Below are 19,488 nucleotides of genomic sequence, written 5' to 3'. Positions count from 1 at the left end.
AAAGTCCATTCTACCTATTTATGAAAGAGATCTGTGAGTGGGAATCTCCATTTTTGGTGCTCCTCTTGCCAATAATATCAACTTCCCCGATATAAAATAGTCCCTTACTTAATTAAAGAAAATATCTTCATGATGATTACACCAATTGAGAAATGACTTATATGATAAAGGATGTATTAAACGAGGATTTCATTTTTTTTATATAGAGTAAAGAAAAAGAGCTAACATTCTGCACCTTTGGGGAAAAGCCAGATGAGTTATTTATCTTGGTTTATTTCAGCAAAGGAGATAGGATCTCATCTCTTCTGAGATTCTAGAACTCATTCTTTCAGGACCCTCCTCCTGTATATTTCTGTATGTCATCTTGTTATGTTATATATTAATATATGTAACATATCTGTCTACCCATTGTACAACACTGCAGAATCTATTATGAGCCATACCTTTTTGGAAACGTTGAGATCCAAACTCCACATCAGATAATGAGACATTATTCTTTTTAGATGGTAACAAATTGCTTTGGTCATGATTGCCTTTCCTAGTTCCCACATTTAGAAGGACCCACGGGTGCCCCTGTTTACTGCTCTCTCCCTAGTTATTGTAGTCTCTGCTGTGGTGACTGAAGTGGCACACTAACATATGATGTCATGTCCCAGTACTCTGCTTCTCTCAGTGATGCGAACACCATGAACACAACAGAGAGAAGAACCCCCTTGCTGACCAACTTGCTGAACAGATAAACTTAAGAAACTGATTAACTAGAATAGTGTATTTTAACTTAACTTGTGCAGATATCCGAAAATAAAGAGGGAGCCTAACGAAAAACTAAAATGAAGGAGAAAGCCCTGAATTTTTGTTTGAAAATTGTTTTTTTTTTTTCATCTCTCCCTCTCACTTTCTTCCTCTAACAACCACTTCCCCATCTCCGCTTCCCCATCTGCGTTCTGCCCTCCTCTTCAGGGACAACCTCTTCCCCATCACATGTTTATTAATAACTGTTTCTTTGAAGTCATTTAGTACGTCTTTCTGGGAAAGCACAGGGGAGTTGTTGCTTGATGGGTGGTATTTAAGGGGGGGGCAGATTTTCCAAGTCCCAACTGGTTTTAACAACCTGCTTAAAATGGAGATATTACTGTATAGAAACCTATTTCCGTACCACTTTCGGTACAGTATTTCTGACCTATTTTAATAGGAGTCTCTCTCACATTTTGTTTAGTCATTATTTTATCACTATTATTTTGAGTATATAATCACGGTTAACATGTTTAAATATCTTTGTTTTTCTGTTGACTGGCATTAGCATTTTCTATATTAGGCAATTTGTGGCATAATTATATTAAGTCCTCTTGGGCATAATGTACCAAGGATGTTTTTCATGCAACACAATCACTTGATTGTTCTAATATCTCTCGTTTGAAATGCATAAATCCATTTTTAACAAAATGTATACACTTAGTAAAATAATACTTTTCTGATAATGATAGCTTGTTGTTGAGCTAATGAAAGTATTTTTTTTAGATACTTAAAAGCCATCCTTCAAACTAGATTAACAATAATATAGGGATTTAAACCTCATGTTATATATATATATATATATATTAGAGTAAATATTCCCGATATAAAGATTGCCTTCTTTCTTTTTTTTCTGTCTTTAAAAATTATATCAGTTTATGAATTATAGAAATATTTATTTATTTTGTAAGGTTTTATTATCATACATTTTCTAGTTCTTATTTAAAATTGAGCCGTGTTATTTTATTATGTTAACTACATCTAAAAAGCAAAGATAAATGGAGATTTCCATGCATTTCTTTCTAGAGTTTGTGCTTACTGCTGGCTTTCATGTCTAGAAAAACAAGACATTAACATCCATTTGATGGTAACATGCAAAATTACATAAAGTTCTCAGTTTATAAATTACCAGAAAGAGGAAAGAATAAAAGGGACGAATTCACAGAAATGTTTGGCGCTCGGCAGCAAGCAGCAGATGAGCAAGGGAAAAATTAAAAGTTAGAAGGGACATAATATTTTTATTACTTAATTATTTATATAAAACACATTGTACATTAGACTTGTGCATTTGGATTCATACAAATTTAAATTTTAACATAATTTGCCAAACAAATGAAAACATGGCAGAGAACCCCTAATTTTAGTTTGCATTTTATTTATATTCTCTCACGCTCTCTCTCAGTGTCTCCCTACCTTCTTTGCTGACTGCTTCCGTGTCCCTATGTCCTTTCACTGTCTCAATTCTTCTTGCTTCTGTCTTCTTTCTTTGGGCCACTTCTCCCTGCTAGCCGCTCCGTTAAGCATGCCTCACAGAGCGCTTCCACAAAATGGTGGACCGTCCATGCACACCCTCTTCCCTCTTTCCTTTATTATTCCGGCATCTCCGAGTACCTCTGGAATGGGCCACAGGAGCCACAGAGGCAGCCTCTCCCCTTTCCTATTCCTACAACCAGGGAGAGGGTGCTTCGGGAGGCCTGGTTAACGGAGCGGATATTGGGGATAATAGGGCGAAGAAAGAAGACAGATGCAAGGAGCTGCGGGAAAGGAGACAGGGACACGGAAGCAGTCAGTTGAGAAGGTAGGGAGACATTGAGAGAGAGCGTGAGAGAACGTAATTGCAAAAAGTGTCGAGTATTTTTCTCCAAATTATTTATTCCAAAGGTGTGAGCCATGTCCAAATGGCTATCCACTCCTAACGCAAGAATGTCTACTTTTTGGGGAATTCTATTATGGAAAAGGATCTGAGACTACTTGTTGATAACAGACTTATCATCCTGTATTAAAGGGGGGATGATTGCACAGGATGAGAAAATAATATTTTTTTATTTATAGTTGCTTATTTATTTATATTTTTTGTATTACTTCTTTATATGTCATTGGGAAGACAATATTTTGGTGTTAATTACCATGCTAGGTAATCTTGTTTGTATTGCGTGCAACATTTAAAGCATACCAAGGAACTTCCCAAGGTAGGCTACCTGGAGCTCTCCCTCTTTTGGGGGAGTGGCTTTGTGTGGTGATGGGGTGGGGCTAGACTTAAAAAGGCTTAATAAGGCAGGGAGTAGGAGGGGAAATAGGCGGTGTGAGTGCGGCCAAACACCGCTCCTCTGCCCACAGAAAGAGGAAACTGACCCTGGGAAGCAGGGCTTTATACAGAGACTCCAGGACAAACGAATATGGACTTTTTCACAGAGAACTCCATAGAAAATTTTGAAAACTTATAAATATGTTAATGCCCCACATTCCAATTTGCCCCACACCAGTACTAGAGCAGGACACTGGCTCCTTAGGTCTTCAGCCCCTTCATTAAAATGGGATTTTCATTAATAAAAAAATAAATTAGCAGCCATTTACTTCTTTTGTTCCTCTTGTTTCTAAAATGTTTAACCTGTTAGCTTTCTTTTATTGAACTACAAAGGAAACTAATGTTTCCATATGCCAAATGCCATATGCCGGAATGGATTTATTCAGTACTGAGATGTATTAGCAGGGAGTACTATATACCATTCGAATATCAAAAAAATCTTTGAAGTTTATATACACTATTATGATGGAACAAGATCAAAGGGAATTGTGTCCACCACTTTTAGCACAACTAAAATTCTTTACAAAACCTTTAGCTTTTGTTTGTCGATAACTATATTTTTTTTGGACACATCTGGAAAAGAATAAATGTCCTTATTTAGGCTAAGATCTGTATCCCAATGTGGCTTCACATCATAAAGGGCCAGCCAAGCTCTTCCCTGCAGCAGAAGCTCACCGGAACTTGGCCTCCATAATTTATAGAACTCTCCTGTCAACTCTGCTTTTAGTGAATATACCCCCAAAGATTTTCTGCCCCAATCTTCTATCACCAGAGGGTCCAGTTGACTCTATAATGTTGGAGCCATTTTGAGTTGACCACCACCTCAACTACCAACCTTTAACATAGACAAGGGGATTGATTTCTGTTGCAACTTGAGAAAACATGAGTGGACCAAACTTAAATCTGGTTGTCTAGTTGACTAAGTTGCTCCACTTAAACCTTCAACAATTTGCCCTTTATGCCAACATGAATTTTAGTGGCATGAAAATGCACTAAACATACTAAAATGACAAAAGCCAATACATGTAATCAAAGAGTTCCACATCATTGATAAGCAGATAATCAACTATTTAAAGATAGGCCATTCTGAAATGGAAGGATAATCGTTCATTAAAGCATTTATACATTTATACATATAAAAAAAGAACGTACTGGTATTATGTACTGTACTGCAAATACCAGCAAATAACAATTAAAGGCTGAACAGTTTAGGATTTTTTTTGCTTATAGTCCTTGCATTGGTTTTATAAAAGAAGAAACCTTGGGGGAAAAAAGAGGTTTGGCACTTTTTTTAAGGCAAGAAGAGTATCAAGGCAATAATGAAGCACATTCAAGGCAGTGAGTGTTATATATTTATCAAGAAAATCAATATTTAGCACTGTGCACAAAAATAGGTTGCCTTTTATGCGTAATACAACTATACACAAAATAGATGAAGATTATTTCTGCAGTTGACAAAAATTGCTGTTTAATGCTGAACAGCTTTGTGGGGGTGTACATTATTATTATTACTAGTGGATTCTGTAAAATCACTCAATATGAAAGAAGTTGCAATATTGGGCATTTGATGCCATGTATGCAAACTAAACCTTATCATCACCCCATGGTGCGGTAGACAACCCTCTATAATGTTAATATGTAGAAGGCTGCCTACAATTAGGCTTCTTAGCTTTCTAAAAGTCAGTTACTCGTCAGATGTCCGTTCTGTTAGGGCCCGGCTAGGGACATCTCCTAGCAGGGCTGTACAATTTTAACCCCTTAATGACAAAGCCTGTACATGTACGGGCTCAAAATGCATTGTTTTCAATGGGTTTAGGGACCGCCCATTGTCCTTAAGGGGTTAATGGGATGCTTAACACATAAGCACCACCATTTAAAGGGAAAATGGTCAAGACCCCGCTCCAGTGAGTACAAAAAGGTATCAGATACCAGGCTCACCTTTGTGTCCGGAGATTCTAGGGTTAACATTTTATCCTTTTTTTCCTTCCTTGATGATTTTTTTTGTCAAATGTTCTAGTTTTCATAAATCAGTCAGTTTGTATTTCACTTGTGCAAATCAGGTCCTGATTTCTACCTTTAAATGAATAACAATCTGAAGCTTTTATCACTTAGCTTGTTAGATTTGCAAGATTTTTAGATTTTCTACCTGCCAGGTATTTACTATTCGGGAATTGTTTCCACTTGTCAAGGATAATCGATATAATGAGAATTATTTAGTACTGCTATAATGTTCTTTATAATATATTTCATGGGTTTAGCTCTGTGTGCCTAGGAAGACATCACTTCTTTTGTTAAAAATATAGCAGGGTTTCACAAGTGATTATTAAAAAGAGAAAACATCCTCTTCGGATAAGGATGTCCCTGTTCCACCACACCGGACCATCATAAGGAGTCCGTATACAAGCTGTGGCCAGTTCTTCTCAGGCTATAATGGCCTTTGGGCATCACTGGTGTCCAATGGCACCTCCCAGGTACTTTTTATTTTAACACTTGCGTGGTCAGTACCATGGCTTACTGCGTGGCTGTCTATGGAACATTGGGTGTTGCCAAGTGTATCCAATGGCCTTTAGCCTTAAAGTGTCAGGGCTGATTTAAATTCCCAGCATGTTCCTGGTTCGGTCACCATGGGTTGTACAGCAGTATTGGCCATTGGATTACGGCCTGTGGGTTTGTTGCTATGAGTAAACTAGAGATCTGTGTCAGCACCAGTACTGATCACGTTAGCGCGAACTGTCTTCCTAGCATGGCTTTATGGAAGAGTAACAAAAGACCCACAACGGAGGTGCAGAACCTAGACTAATAAGTGAGAGGGAGGGTTCAGAATTTTATTTAATTAATTTGATCGATTATTTATTTTAACAGCCAAGGGATTGAAGAGATGAAAATACGTAGGACTGGGGATAGAGAGTAAAGAATGTTCGAGGGAGGCACGGGATAAAATGTATGAGAGTGTGGGGGGGGGGGGGTAGAGTGAAAGAAGCAGAGGCTGCAGAAAAGGAAGGCTGGGAAATGATAAAAAGCCTGAAGAGAATGTAATGCTTTGGGGGCAGTGAAGTTAAAGTGCTAATCTTAAGAGAATAAGAGAAGTGCTGTGGATGAAGAAAATGGGGAGAGGGAGAAAAGGCTGTCATGGTGGATGGAGAGTGGACAATAGCTAATCACAGATTGAGAGGCACATAAACATATTTGCAGAATAATATTTTCCCTGCCATACAAAGCTTTTTACCTATTAGTTGCTTTTATGCAGTATAATGACTGATTACAAAATAAAAGAACTACTGTTTATCATTTTTCGCCCTCATTTTTACAGAATAATGGAACAGAGATGACCTATATACTTAACCAAGTGGGCACTAATTGGATAATCATTAACAAATAACGAGTTGCATTGTGCACCATCTCATATGTGCTTCAATTTCCCATCAAACCTGTCAAAGGGGAAAATGTGTTCCAATGTATATAAAAACAGGTTCCACTTCCAAAATGTTAATTGATGGCTAAAATTGTTGGAAGAAAATTATTTTGCTGTAGTAAAATCACATGAGTTGGACTAAAGGCCAACTTACATACTCACTACTACCATGAATTAAAACTTGACAAACATCCATTCAGTTGATGAGAGTTAAAAACAAAAAAAACCCTGTACTGCGCCCCAAGGTTAATATTTGACCATCCCCTATTGTAAAGGGTTAACACTTGTAAGTTTCTTTAGCAAGAAGGGCTGGGCTGGTCCTTTATAATGCATGACTTTGCAGACTTTGAAAGAAGAAATCTCGCTGGTTTAACTGCCCATCAAGAAGTGCCAGACAAGCTCATCCTACAGCAGAAACTCACTGGGGTTGGACCTTCATGTGTCTTGCCAACTCTCATTTCAACTCTACTTTTAGTGACTAAACGTCAGCTGGAATGAAAGGCATGACATGTATTTTTACAGAAATTCAAGCTGGGATCAACTGACAGCTAAGTTGTAAAAAGGGGTCCAACTCCAGCTAAAGAGATCTGGCCAACTGGTTTGCCCACTTGATTGACACCATGATCAAGTTGAATGACGTATGTCACATCCAACATCTGCTTGGTAGAACTAGACAAGGGATTAGTCGTATCCTGATCCATAGCACTCAGTTTGCCCCAACCTTTTGTAAACAGACAAGTTGGTGTTCACACTGACTTTTAGTACTATTTTATAATTTGCAAACCCAGAAATGCCTTTTAACCCCCTTTTATGCCACTCTGCCTCCAGAAATGCCTTTTAACCCCCTATATGCCACTCTGTCCCATGATATGCCTTTTAACGTCTATATGCCAGAGTGGCATATAGGGGGGTATAAGGCATTCCTGGAGGCAGAGTGGCATATAGGGGGTCAAAAGGCATTTCTGGAGGCAGAGTGGCATAAAGGGGTAAAAAGGCATATTACGGGGCAGAGTGGCATATAGGAGGGTATAAGGCAATTCTGGGGCAGAGTGGCAAGCCTGGGCGCAGATGTGCATAACTGGGGGGGGGCAGGTTGGCAAATAAAAGGAAATAAAAACAAAAAAAATATTTTTCTCAATCATAGCTTTTCTTAAATATGAAAAAATAGTTTACAAGAATTGATGAATTCTTCGTGAAGAATAATGTGATCACTGTTTTGTTCCACTGAATAAAATGGATGTTTTTCATCTAAAAATTGTTTGCAGTAGTAAATGTTTTGATCCCATTATGTGTAATGTATTTCATTTATTAGGGCCTTTTAACACTTTTGCTTTCTGGGATTATATAACAAATAATTTGATAAAAAGAATGTTTTATAGTTGTTTGTATGGCAAATAGTGTGACTCGGGTGTGTATAAGGGGTGCGTGTGGGTAAAAGAGCTCGACCGCGAGATAAACTATATGGGGCTGGCCTCCAAATGTTTCCAGGGCTGCTTTTCATTCGCAGTCCGGCCCTGCTCCTAAACACTAACATTTCCAGAAGACTGTAACATAAATCCACACTAACATAAAACAGAAACATGTTGAGTCCAGAATACAAATAAGTCTAGTTAACGTAGCTAAATACTTATTTTACTCTCAGTTTTCTATAACTTTTTAATGAAGTATCCGACCCACTAATAGAATACTGACGTAAAAGTCCAATTCATAATTCATTCAAATAGTTATAAATATTGTAGTTATAAAACTGGCTCATCTTCCTGGAAATATCACCATTGTAAAAAAAAAAAAAGTCAAATAACAAATACTGCACATAAAATATTATTTTCCTCCCTATGATTATCCAACGGGGACCACACAAAACTGAAAAGAGCAGGAAATAAATTACGCAGAGGTTATGCTGTATTGTTCTTGCATTTAATCTGCCCTCCGTCACTAATAAGGCTCCTAGAAAACTGGAAAAAATGTGAGTATCACCCATGAGTTTTTATAGTACATAGGCATAACCTACCGCTGTCAATGATTGAATATAAACTCCATAAGTGCTTTATAAATGATTTAAGGAAGTCAGCATGATATTTTAAATAAAAATGTATTAATCTGTGATTTAATATTTGGAATAAATCATGTTTTTATATATATAAAGTAGATAGATTTTATTTTTTCCAAAGCAGCGGGTGATATATTTGTTGCAGATTACCCTGCAGCGATAAATATGCAATTATGCATTTCATCTAAACCGGTTGGGGGGAAAAACACATAGAAAAAATCTACTATATAATACACACTACTGTTTGAACGTTTGGGGTCACTCAGAAATTTCTTTGTTTTTGAATGAAAAACAAATTCTGTCCATTAAAATAACATGAAATGGATCCGACATCCAGCGCAGACAGGGTTATTGGTGTAAATTTCCATTTTTAATGGAATCTCTTCATAGGTGTACAGTGGCCCTTTATCACTCCCATCACTCCTATGTTCCAATGGCCCTTTATCACTCCCATCACTCCTATATTCCAATGGCCCTTTATCACTCCCATCACTCCCATAAATAACATAACAGGGCAGATACTGCTCTCCCAAAATGTAGATAAAAGCTGTTCAAGTGTTTACATTTCTTGATATACCAATTAGCGATTGCATCATTTTCCGCCTTTGGGAACTCAAAACTTTTTCTGGTATACTCATATCGTCGGTAGCCTAGAAATCTGTGCTAAGTAGGTATTTATCACATGAAGAAGAAAGGCATTATTTCACTGTTTTCACTGCCGTAAATCCAGAGCCAGACTTTGGTCTTCGCAGGCGGCACTGGCCCGAGTTACCACCAGGTGGTCCATGCATGAAACCACGTATTGTTGAAAAAAAAGATCCATTTATTAAATTTTATTGACAATACGTGGCTTGTTGCAGTATCCACGTTTACACAATTAAATTCCACACCATGTTGGGTCGACCAACTCATCCCCATCCAAGCCGCCCTCTCCTAATGTTTCACCTCACCCCTCAACCACCAACTAGATTGTAAGCTCCCCAGAGCAGAGTCGTCTTCTCCTTTTGCACCAGTTTGTTATCGTGTGCAATGTTAATTTATCTTACTGACTGTGTTGTAACAGCGCTACGGAATCTGTTGGCGCTATATAGATAAATGTAATGTAATACTGTATTTAACGTTCAAAGAAAAGAATTGTTTTTTTCATGCCAGATGATACAAAATACACCACATGTCGTTATTTACACCTGTCTTATGAGAAAGCAGCTCTAGAACTGTTAGGGGAATTAAAATAAATTGAATTAGACAGGGGAAATGGATAAGAATGTAACAGGTATTTTAGTACAAAACCCTAACAAATCATATTAACATTAGCTCTGTAACGGGGGGGGGGGTCTCAGCACCTGAATTTAACAAAATATAGCTGTAAAGTAGCTTTTCAAATGTGTTAAAGTCTGTTATACTATCTACTACATTCCTATATCTACTAAACAAAAACACTATGATACCGCCCTGTGGCAAAAAATAGAATGCCTTGGTCTTAATCACCCACAGGAACCTGCTGGCTAATTATGGTCTATCGAGACAGGGGCTTCATTGCCGTAAGCATGACTTTACTGGCATTGCTAATAATATGTTTGAGTTTGGAACGTCCCCCATAATATCACACGCCTGTCTACGAAGGCAACCTATAGATCTACAAATAACAAAGTTCATTGGAACAATGCACAACATCATCTCTTAACAGAAAACTCTGATATTTGCACAAAATTATCCCTACTTACCTATATTTTTACAGTCTTGGTTAGTGCATATTTGGGTGTCTCGTGGCTTCGGCTCTGTTTCTTCACAAAGTGTATTATTCATAGTGCTGTTATTATCAACGTTCATGCATTCGACGATCCTCTGTTGGATTCCTTCCCCGCAAGACACAGAACACTAAAACATACATTTCACCTCTTGTCAAACACAGTTCCGTTTCTTCTTTCTTTTTTAACATAGTAACAGTATGAAAACTACAATTAATGCAAATATTTCCAGATATCATTTCAAGAGTCTGTTCATTCTCTCCTTTAAAGGGCGCTTAATATGCGATTCATACATATTGCATCGTGCCGTTATTAAAGTGCCTCAGAGAAATCTATTTGTTATTTTAGCTGACAGCTATGATATATATGTGGGGGTGTGCATATGGTATATTATAAACATAATACACATGACATTTGCAAATTATACATAAACTGTGACTTTCCATTCATAATGCTTGAATGTACCTTGCGCATTTGTTGGAATCGTTTCGTAGTAATATGTGATAAAGTGTTAAAGGAACCCAATGCTATCGCCAATCGTAAGCATAATTAATTGCAAAAAAGCTAAAGTGGACAGTAGTGATTTTCTGTGGTTATTTTTCTACATATTTATACAGCAAGGATGAATGAACTGTAATGGAGAATTCTCACTAATAAAATGGGAACTCCCAGCGATTGTTTTAATATTAGTATCAGATTACAAATATTTTCCTTTAACAAAGAAAATATTTCCTTTTAAAAAAGTTCTAGTTTTTAAAATAATATAATGATTTCAGGCAGCGGCATATTAGCCATTTGAATATATTCTCCCTTTGTTATGTTAGCCCATTCCTCTCGACAAACACACTGATGCCATATCACAATGCGTGTGGTAACAGAATGGCTCAGTCTTAATCATCCAGCCTGACATTCTGACTAATGAAAGTCTAAGGAAGAGTATATTTTTTTCTCCATAGGGCATATTTTAAGTAATTGGGTAAAATAATGTTTGTAATGCTAGAAACTTTACCACGCCTTATTAATTAAGCTTTTTCATGGCATTCTTATTGTAATTATTCTCATTGTAACCACTAGTATTCTCTATATTATAACTACTCTCCTACGTGTTATTATGCATATGAATGAAGGAAAGAGAAGCGGTTATTATACATGGGGTTTCATAGGGTGTATTGAGACATAGCATCGAAATGTTAAATTGCTTTAAATAGCTACATTTGACATTTAACTTGAGAAGATCTACAGCCTGTGCACTTTAATTAGTTTAATTTAATCTTTTTGGACATGTGGGTTAGACACAGAATCTGTGTTAATTCGGGATGATTTCACAGTAACTCATGTTGTATTCTGCTATGAGCTACTATATTGCTTCGCAATCTGCTTCAGACTCTTAGTGTTTGTTGGATTTTTAAATCTGAATGTATCACTTTTTAAAGAGCCTGGCAACTTATCTCGTCAGTTTGTAAAATCCCTGCCCTACGAGATCAGCCTGGTCCACTTTTAGTGCTATTATTGTGAAGTGGAACGGTCTAGGAGTAACAGCTTTGCCATAAAGTGGTAGACCACACACAGAGCTTTGTGTCAGGAGCTTCATGAAATGGGTTTCAATGGCCAAGCAGCTACACACAAGCTTAAGGTCAATATGTGCAATGCCGGGTGTCACCTGGAGTAGTGCGTGCTTCCCACACCGATGTGCTTCCCCTCTGGAACAGTGGAAACGTGTTCCTTGGAGTGATGAATCACGCTTCACTCTCTGGAAATCTGATGGAATAATCTTTTGGTGCCATGAGAACACTACCTATCGGAATGCATGATGCCTACTGTAAAGTTTGGTGGCAGAGGGTTAATGGTCTGGGCCGTTTTTACAGCCCCTTAGCTTTAGTTTTTTGGGAACATTAAACCCACTAAACACCTTTGGCATAAATTAGAAAGCTGATTGGGAGCCAGGCCTTCTGGTCCAACATCAGTGCCTGATCTCACAAATGCGCTTTTGGCTGAATGGGCACAAATCCCCCAAGACATACTCCAAAATCTTGTGGAGCGCCTTCCCAGAAGAGTGGATGCTGTTACAGCCACAGAGTGGGGGGTCAACTTCAAATATATGCCCATGTTTTGGAATTGAATGTTCAACAAGCTCACAAAAGGGTGATGGTCAGGCGTCCACATACTTTTGGTCATATAGAGCATATATTAAATATACAACATAGCTAGTACTTTCTTACTTCTGACCAGGCATCTGGCTTCCATCTGACGCACGGTTTCTCACTGCAGTTTATGGTAATGACTGGACTCTTCTTCAAATCGCACCTGTTCTCTAACGGACAAATCACCTGTCTTTGGCGACTGCCACTTCCACATGTCTTGGAACACTGGTGAAGCATCAGACAAAAAAGAAGATAATGTGAACACCTAGTGTACATATTCCATAATAAAGGGGCTAGTGCATAGTTAACCCTAGGCTAGAGAGATGATTACTAAGGTTAGATCCCTCTCTTATGTTCTATGGGCTTCAAACAACGAGGAACCTCTTTCAATCTGCCCTAAAGTATCCAGGTGCGGGAACTGATAACCTGGTCTTTTTGGTAATGCTCACCCCTCTGCCTCTCTGTTCTTTCCTCACCCACCTTCCATGGAGCCAAGATAACCTGGCCTTCCAAGACTAACTCTCCCAATACTAATCCTAATGTTCCTCCTGACTCCCATATAGAGAAAGAGGGGCCTAACCTCTGGGCCAATATAACTGGAATGTTTTTTTAATATGTTTAACTGGTAGAAAATAGGATTCCGAAGCTTTGTACAGTAAGTATAAATGTAGAAAGCAGAAGATGCCATACATTACAGGGAAAGGGCATTTTTGTAAAGAGCACCCTCAAACCAATGCACAATTATCCACTATCCTACACTCTACTTCAAGCCTAATGGACAGGAGATTATGATTTTATATTTTAAATTATGTAATTATCACTATGTTTTTCTCAACAGTAGTTTAATGTATTGTTTACATTTTCATTTTAGTAAGCATTCTGCATGAATATCTTAATTGTGTTCTGATTTATAGAATGCTGAAAGTACCTCGCTCCATGGCTTCGCCAGCCATGACAAACATGGCTCTTGGTTGCAGGAACTGTTCTGTTGCGGATTGGGTCCATGGGACTGGCAGTGGAAGGGCCTGAGAGGTCTGTTTTCACGGATGTCCATGCAGTGTACTTCTCTGGTTCTGAAGCCACCTCCACAGTTTGTAGAACACTACACAAATGCAAATCCAAAAATAATCAAAATAATGTTTTTAAAAAAAGTAACCCTGCAGTGAAAGGGTTTCATTAGTATAGACTGTATAGTGCCTATGTGCAGACCCCTCCCCATGATTACAGGCCTAGATTCAGTTGGTCTAAAAATGACGTGCAATTTTGTATCATTATAGATCTGCTAACATGTAGCAAAGCACACCGAATCAGAACTTACCCCCAGGCTTTAATAAGACAGTTTGGGAGATCTCAGATCTCTCTTGTTACTGCCCCATTTACAATAAGGAGGTCAGTGGGTAAGGCGTATCCCAGGAGCCCCATCAAGAGACGTACACGTTACAGTCAGAGACGTATTTATAACATTTTAAGTGCTGTTATTTTTTATTTTTATGCAATTGTATTGGGAAATGGGTTGAAATCTACTTATTAGCAGCTTATGTTACACGGGTGAAAGTGCAGAAATCTGTTTATCTTGCTTAAGAAACACAGAAGACTCTCTTTCCTGCGATGCATGTGCTGGAATATGTGTAGTGCTGCCTTGGGTCAAGACTAGCACCCTACAAAAATACACCAAAAATAAACAAAATTGTATTAAATTGTAATTTAACAATTGACTAGATTTGTTTATCTAGAGGGCTATCTGCAGTGGGGAGGAGGGGCAATACTCATAGAGCCATGTTATTGGAAACCAGTAGTAACCAACTGGTAGCTGTGTAAATGTTATTGACCTAGGGAACTCCATGGCCCTGGAAATGAAGACGCCAGCTTGTTGGCTCCTCATCTTGTAAAAGATAAACAGTACTGAATCTTTTTTATGCTCAAAAACTGTTTTTTTCCTTAAAAAAAAACATGGCATCCAGGACCTGCAGCTCTTCCATGGGGTGAACCCCCACTTTGTGTACTGCTGTTCAAAGGAAGAGAATGCAGGACAATACTGTGCTGCCACACGTCAGAACAAAAGTTATTTCAGCCACAGCATGTACCACCAGTCTAATAATTCCTAACAGTAGGCACTAATAGAAATGGAACTCTGTTTCTCCAAATGTTATTTTTTTCCCCAATTTTTCCAATTATTTATTTAATCCAGGTGGTGTTTTATGATGAAACACAACAAAAGTCACCTTGCTCCAGTTTCCGGTTCTCCAGCTGGCACAGGGCCGTAGGTGGCACTTTCTTGCCGGATCTGGCTTTTTAATGTGTTGACAGTCAGCTTCGCTTGACGTGCTACATACCACGCTCCTCCACTCAGCCCCTAGACCACACGTCGTGGAACACTGCGGGTAAAAGTGTTTGCCAGGTGCGTCAGTCATATTGCAAATAGAAGAACACAGGATTAAAAAAAATACTTTCATCTGAACGCAGAATATTTGGGATAAATTGTGAGCAATATGAAAATTTATAAGTATACATAGCTCTATCCCAGCATTAGGAGCGAGACACAAAGAGGCGGTCATGAACTGGTTCGGATATACTTAAAGCATGGTATTTGGGTTGAAAATGACAAAATTCCAACAATAATAAGTTAGTACACCGAGGGAGTTTAAACATGCATGGGATAGGTATATGCTACCTGAATCTCAGTCAAGAACGATGACTGGTTAAGGCTGAATGGTTCTTATCTGCCGTCAAATTCTCTATTTCTATGGGACTGTGAATAAATATACTATGTGATGATCCAGCCCTAGACAAGTTCTTTTTTAAAAGTCTTCTTTCTTTCTTTCTTTTTTTTTCATTTTTACAAAAAGAGAGAAAGGTCTTTGGGCAAAAAAAGACCTAAAAAACAATATCTTAATGTTTGGTATGTGTCAAAACCAAAAGGTACACTATAGCCAGTTATATGAACAATAATGTCTCCTCTGTCAGGGCTGCTAAATTAGTGAAATACTTTTTTCTCAATTCGACTTTCTCAGTTGACCTTAGAAACTTTTTTTTTTTTATCATGAGGCGGAATATTCATGTCATCCTGGGGTTTTTAGCATAAAGTACGAAAGGTCACAAAGAGACTCTGAAACTTTAATTCTGCTAATACTTATACAAAGTGTCAAAATCACTTATAATATCTCTACTCTTCAGTGTTACCTTCCTGGCTCCACTGTCAATTTTATTTTTCCACCCCTTTTCAGTTTTTATTACTGAATATTTCCCTGAATAAATCCACTAAAGGTCAATGTCTTGATAGATAAGGTGCCTATAAATAGACTACATGTACAATATGCATCAATTTATAACATTTATAGCATTTATCACGAATAACAGTCATAAATTATTTACATATTTGTATGTCTATCATATTATATACATACAAGTATTACAAAATTATATATATATATATATATATATATATACACAAAATATTACTTTTTATTTAGAGAGTTCCAGCTGATTCCATAAGTCTATTACAAGAAGGAGAGTGAAAATTAACAATAATGTTAAATATGACAATATACAAAACTTACAATTCATTAAGAGAGAAGGTACTGTAGGAGAAGAGAGCCCTGATTGTTTGAGCTTATGGTTCATTGAGGGATTGGGGAGGAATAAGACAGAAGGTGAGGGACTGCTTGGGCAAAGTTGATATGAGTGTAGTGAACGTCTTGTAGAGAACTCAGTGGCATGGGGATCGTAAGGGTGAGGAAAACAGATGGTTTCTTTCAGAATGCAGATTGTGGGTATTAGGAGGATAAATTATAGGATAAATATTTGTATTTATCAAATTTAGAGTTATGGAAATAAGGCGGAGATCGCTATCTGCAACCTAATTCTTGCTTCTTTGTCTATATCTTTGCAAAAAGTATAGGGTGAAGCTATTGCAAAATTAATAAACTTTAAAATGATGTAGTAACCAAAAATCTGATGATGCCTGTGAGTACAAAGGAATTTTTTTATGTATGAATGACTGAATTTTAATTGATTTTTTTAAAAGTATGAATTGAATTACTACGTAAATAGTATTAACCAAATCAAAGTAAAAAAAAACTGTCTATACCGGCTCAAGGAGTCACTCAAAAGGCGTAAGCATTACCGGTTTATTTTTCTCCACTGTTCCTATTTATGTATATATTTAATTCACTTATTGGTACTGAGCCACATACGCAAAATATGAATGTATAGATGTATGTATGAATGTAAGAAAGTATATGAATGAGAGAAAAGTCTACATGAAAAAAAAAAACCTGAGAGGGTTTTGGGCATTTAGTAGCACTAACTAATAATGTTTCTAGTTACAAAAGTGTCCAATTTAGAAGAGCAGGATGAGCAGGAGCACTAAGAGGAACAGAAACCTAGAATTCGATCATATCCAACTGACGCTGCCCGTCCCTGTCTGTATGTGACGGTTCATGCATGTACTATTCTTTGTAATTGCAGTAACTACTTTCGTGTTTTTGGTGTTTTCATTTTGTTTGGTGTTGGGTTGGTCGGCCCTGCAAGTTATTCTATAAAAAACAATATTTCATGAATGGTGACTAGGAGTTGATGTAAATGAATTAGAAGCTTGTTCTTTATTATTTATTTAAGTTACTATGACATGTAAATGATTTCTTATATGTGGAAGAACAAATGTAAAGTACCCTTTCGTTTTATACAGCTGCTTAGGTTTCAGTTGTTTACAGCCTAGTGGTTTGGGAACTGAATATAAATGCTAAATAGATGATTGATGTGTCCTTTGGAGAAGAAAAAAAAAATATGGTCACCTGTGTAAGCAAATAAGATGTAGTGAAGCTATTCTACAGTGAAATATAACAATAAGAAGAAGAACTGGCGCATTTGCATAGCTATAATTCTGTATATATATTCTCTACAAGAGAAAAGAAACTTAAATTATTTAATTTTAAACTCTTATTATTATAAATCTTTTTCTGGCCAAATAAAATAAAGTGTTTAATAAGCACATTTATTTAACCAATTCAGGTCATGATATAAATAAATGAAGCCATTGTTGTACAGGATTCTATGCAGATTGATCAAGGACAAACGGTAGGAATAAACAATCCAGTACACAATTCTTGGCATTGAAGTACATGGGGACTGAACATGGGAATGGCAAGAAGTGTTCTAGGGGGGATACAGGGACAACGTCACAATTTTATTCAACAGATTAACAACCGTTTCTTTTCTTTTTTTAAAAGGTTAAAATGCCTTACCGATGCCCCTTACTCTAAATGTCCCCTTGTCTTTAAAATGATGTCTGGGACACCGGAGTGTCATTTTAAAGGATGCACATCAAAGTACTTTGTAAGTACTCTAAAGATGCATTCTTTAAACCTGAAGAATACAATAAATAATGGCATGGCTTTCAGTAGAAGCTGCAGCTCCCCACCATCTGCTGTATGATCTGACTATCACACTGCTGATTGGCTGCTTGAAGCTTGAAATCATTTGACCACCAAACACAGTCGCCAAGCCAGCGCTGGAGCTGTAAGTAAACAGGAGATGTGTCAGGAGATGTGTCAGGAGATGTGTTCTCCTGTACCGCAGGTATCTGGGGAGGGAAGTGAAATGCATATGGGGGGCTCTACAGAATGCATTTGCACATAAATTGGACTTTTTAACTATTTATTTCCATGGTCAAATTGTACCAGAACGCACATATACCACCCATATACTCCAGACATGGAATGTGCCTGATGTTCAAGAACCTCTCTACCAGCGGTGGTCAAAGGTCTTCCGGCAGCTCACAAGATATATGTAGATTCTTAAACTGGAGATATTTCTGAAACATAGTCTGGCATATTTTCCATATTAGTGTTTTACTTGTAATTGTGTTTTTTTTTTTTTTTGTTTAAAGTAGTTTATTTGCATTTTAACATAAGAAAAGGCAACAGTTGCCAAAACCAAAGTGTTGCATCAGTACAGGGCATGAGAAATCGACATGGATACATACCATAGCATTAACAAGTCAAAACTGCGACCGTAGACATGAGAGTGCAGCAGGGGCACAACAATGAGTAACATCACATACCTCTAAGCCCGAAGGCCTCTACTGTTGCTCAGAATAAAAAAAAATAAGCATGGTAAGTAAGCAACCTGCTAGCAAACACTTCACAAGTAAGGGGGGAGGGGAAGGGGGAAGGGGAAGAGAAAAGAAAAGAGAGATGAAGAGAAAGGAAAGAGAAAGACAAGTGTGAAAGCCTCCTTTGCCAGGTTATAGGTGGAGCAGAGAATGAACTGGTCTAGGACCCGGGAACGTAGAGAGCCACGGTTCCCAGATAGCCTCGAACTTTGGCATGCTATCATGCAATTTAGCAGTAATCTTCTCCATATTAACGATGTGCCAGATGTTAGACTGGATTTCACTGTGGGTCGGGGGGGTCCTCTTCCATCGTTTAGCGATAGCCTGTTTAACAGCCGCGCATATGCTGTGGATAAGTTGCTTATTCGATGTGGACAAAGTGTCACCAGGAATGTCCATCATAAGAAGAGCGACTTCTGGAGATAAACGCACGTCAGTGTGTAACGCTCTCGACAAGAGTACAGACACAGAGGACCATATGGGCTGAACCAAGCTACAAGTCCACCACGCGTGGAAATAGGTGCCCCGTTCTCCGCACCCCCGAAAACAGCAATCACTGGAGCCGTGGATCATATGCGACAATTGTACAGGCGAAGTGTACCATCTAGCGACCACCTTATAGGCCCGTTCTTTAATCAGCGTGTTAATCGTGGTTTTATGTAGAGTAGTCGCTGCAGAATCCCAGTCCTCGTCGGGGTAAGCAGAGAGTAAATCCTTGTGCCACTGGGAACGATATAGGGGCGGGTGAGCAGACGTCACTGAGATAAAGCTGGAGTAATGCGCCGAGATAGACCCTTTGAGCCGCGTCCGTGCCATAAACCGCCGTTCAAAGGTCGTTAGAGTAGACATCTCACCTCTAGCCAATAAAGAGCGTATAAAATGGCGAACTTGCAGGTAGCGGAATGTTTCAGTTGGAGGTATGTGCTTG

General features: G+C 38.0%; 1 protein-coding gene across 1 annotated transcript in view; it reads right to left on the bottom strand.

The window, feature by feature from the left end:
- ADAMTS12 (ADAM metallopeptidase with thrombospondin type 1 motif 12) overlaps nt 1-19,488 on the bottom strand; it is a 161,570-nt gene that overhangs the window by 2,592 nt on the left and 139,490 nt on the right. Inside the window, exons 20-23 of the mRNA XM_053448139.1 lie at nt 14,671-14,823; nt 13,377-13,550; nt 12,527-12,673; nt 10,284-10,437 (exon numbers count right to left, since the gene is read on the bottom strand). Of these exons, the coding sequence (XP_053304114.1) occupies nt 10,284-10,437; nt 12,527-12,673; nt 13,377-13,550; nt 14,671-14,823 (628 nt within the window). The remainder of the gene's footprint in view (nt 1-10,283; nt 10,438-12,526; nt 12,674-13,376; nt 13,551-14,670; nt 14,824-19,488) is intronic.

This window comes from Spea bombifrons, chromosome 1, assembly GCF_027358695.1.
Source record: "Spea bombifrons isolate aSpeBom1 chromosome 1, aSpeBom1.2.pri, whole genome shotgun sequence".
In the NCBI taxonomy this organism is placed as follows: domain Eukaryota; kingdom Metazoa; phylum Chordata; class Amphibia; order Anura; family Pelobatidae; genus Spea; species Spea bombifrons.
The sequence above is the reverse complement of the archived record's forward strand: the minus strand, read 5'-3'. Positions and strand labels throughout refer to the sequence as shown.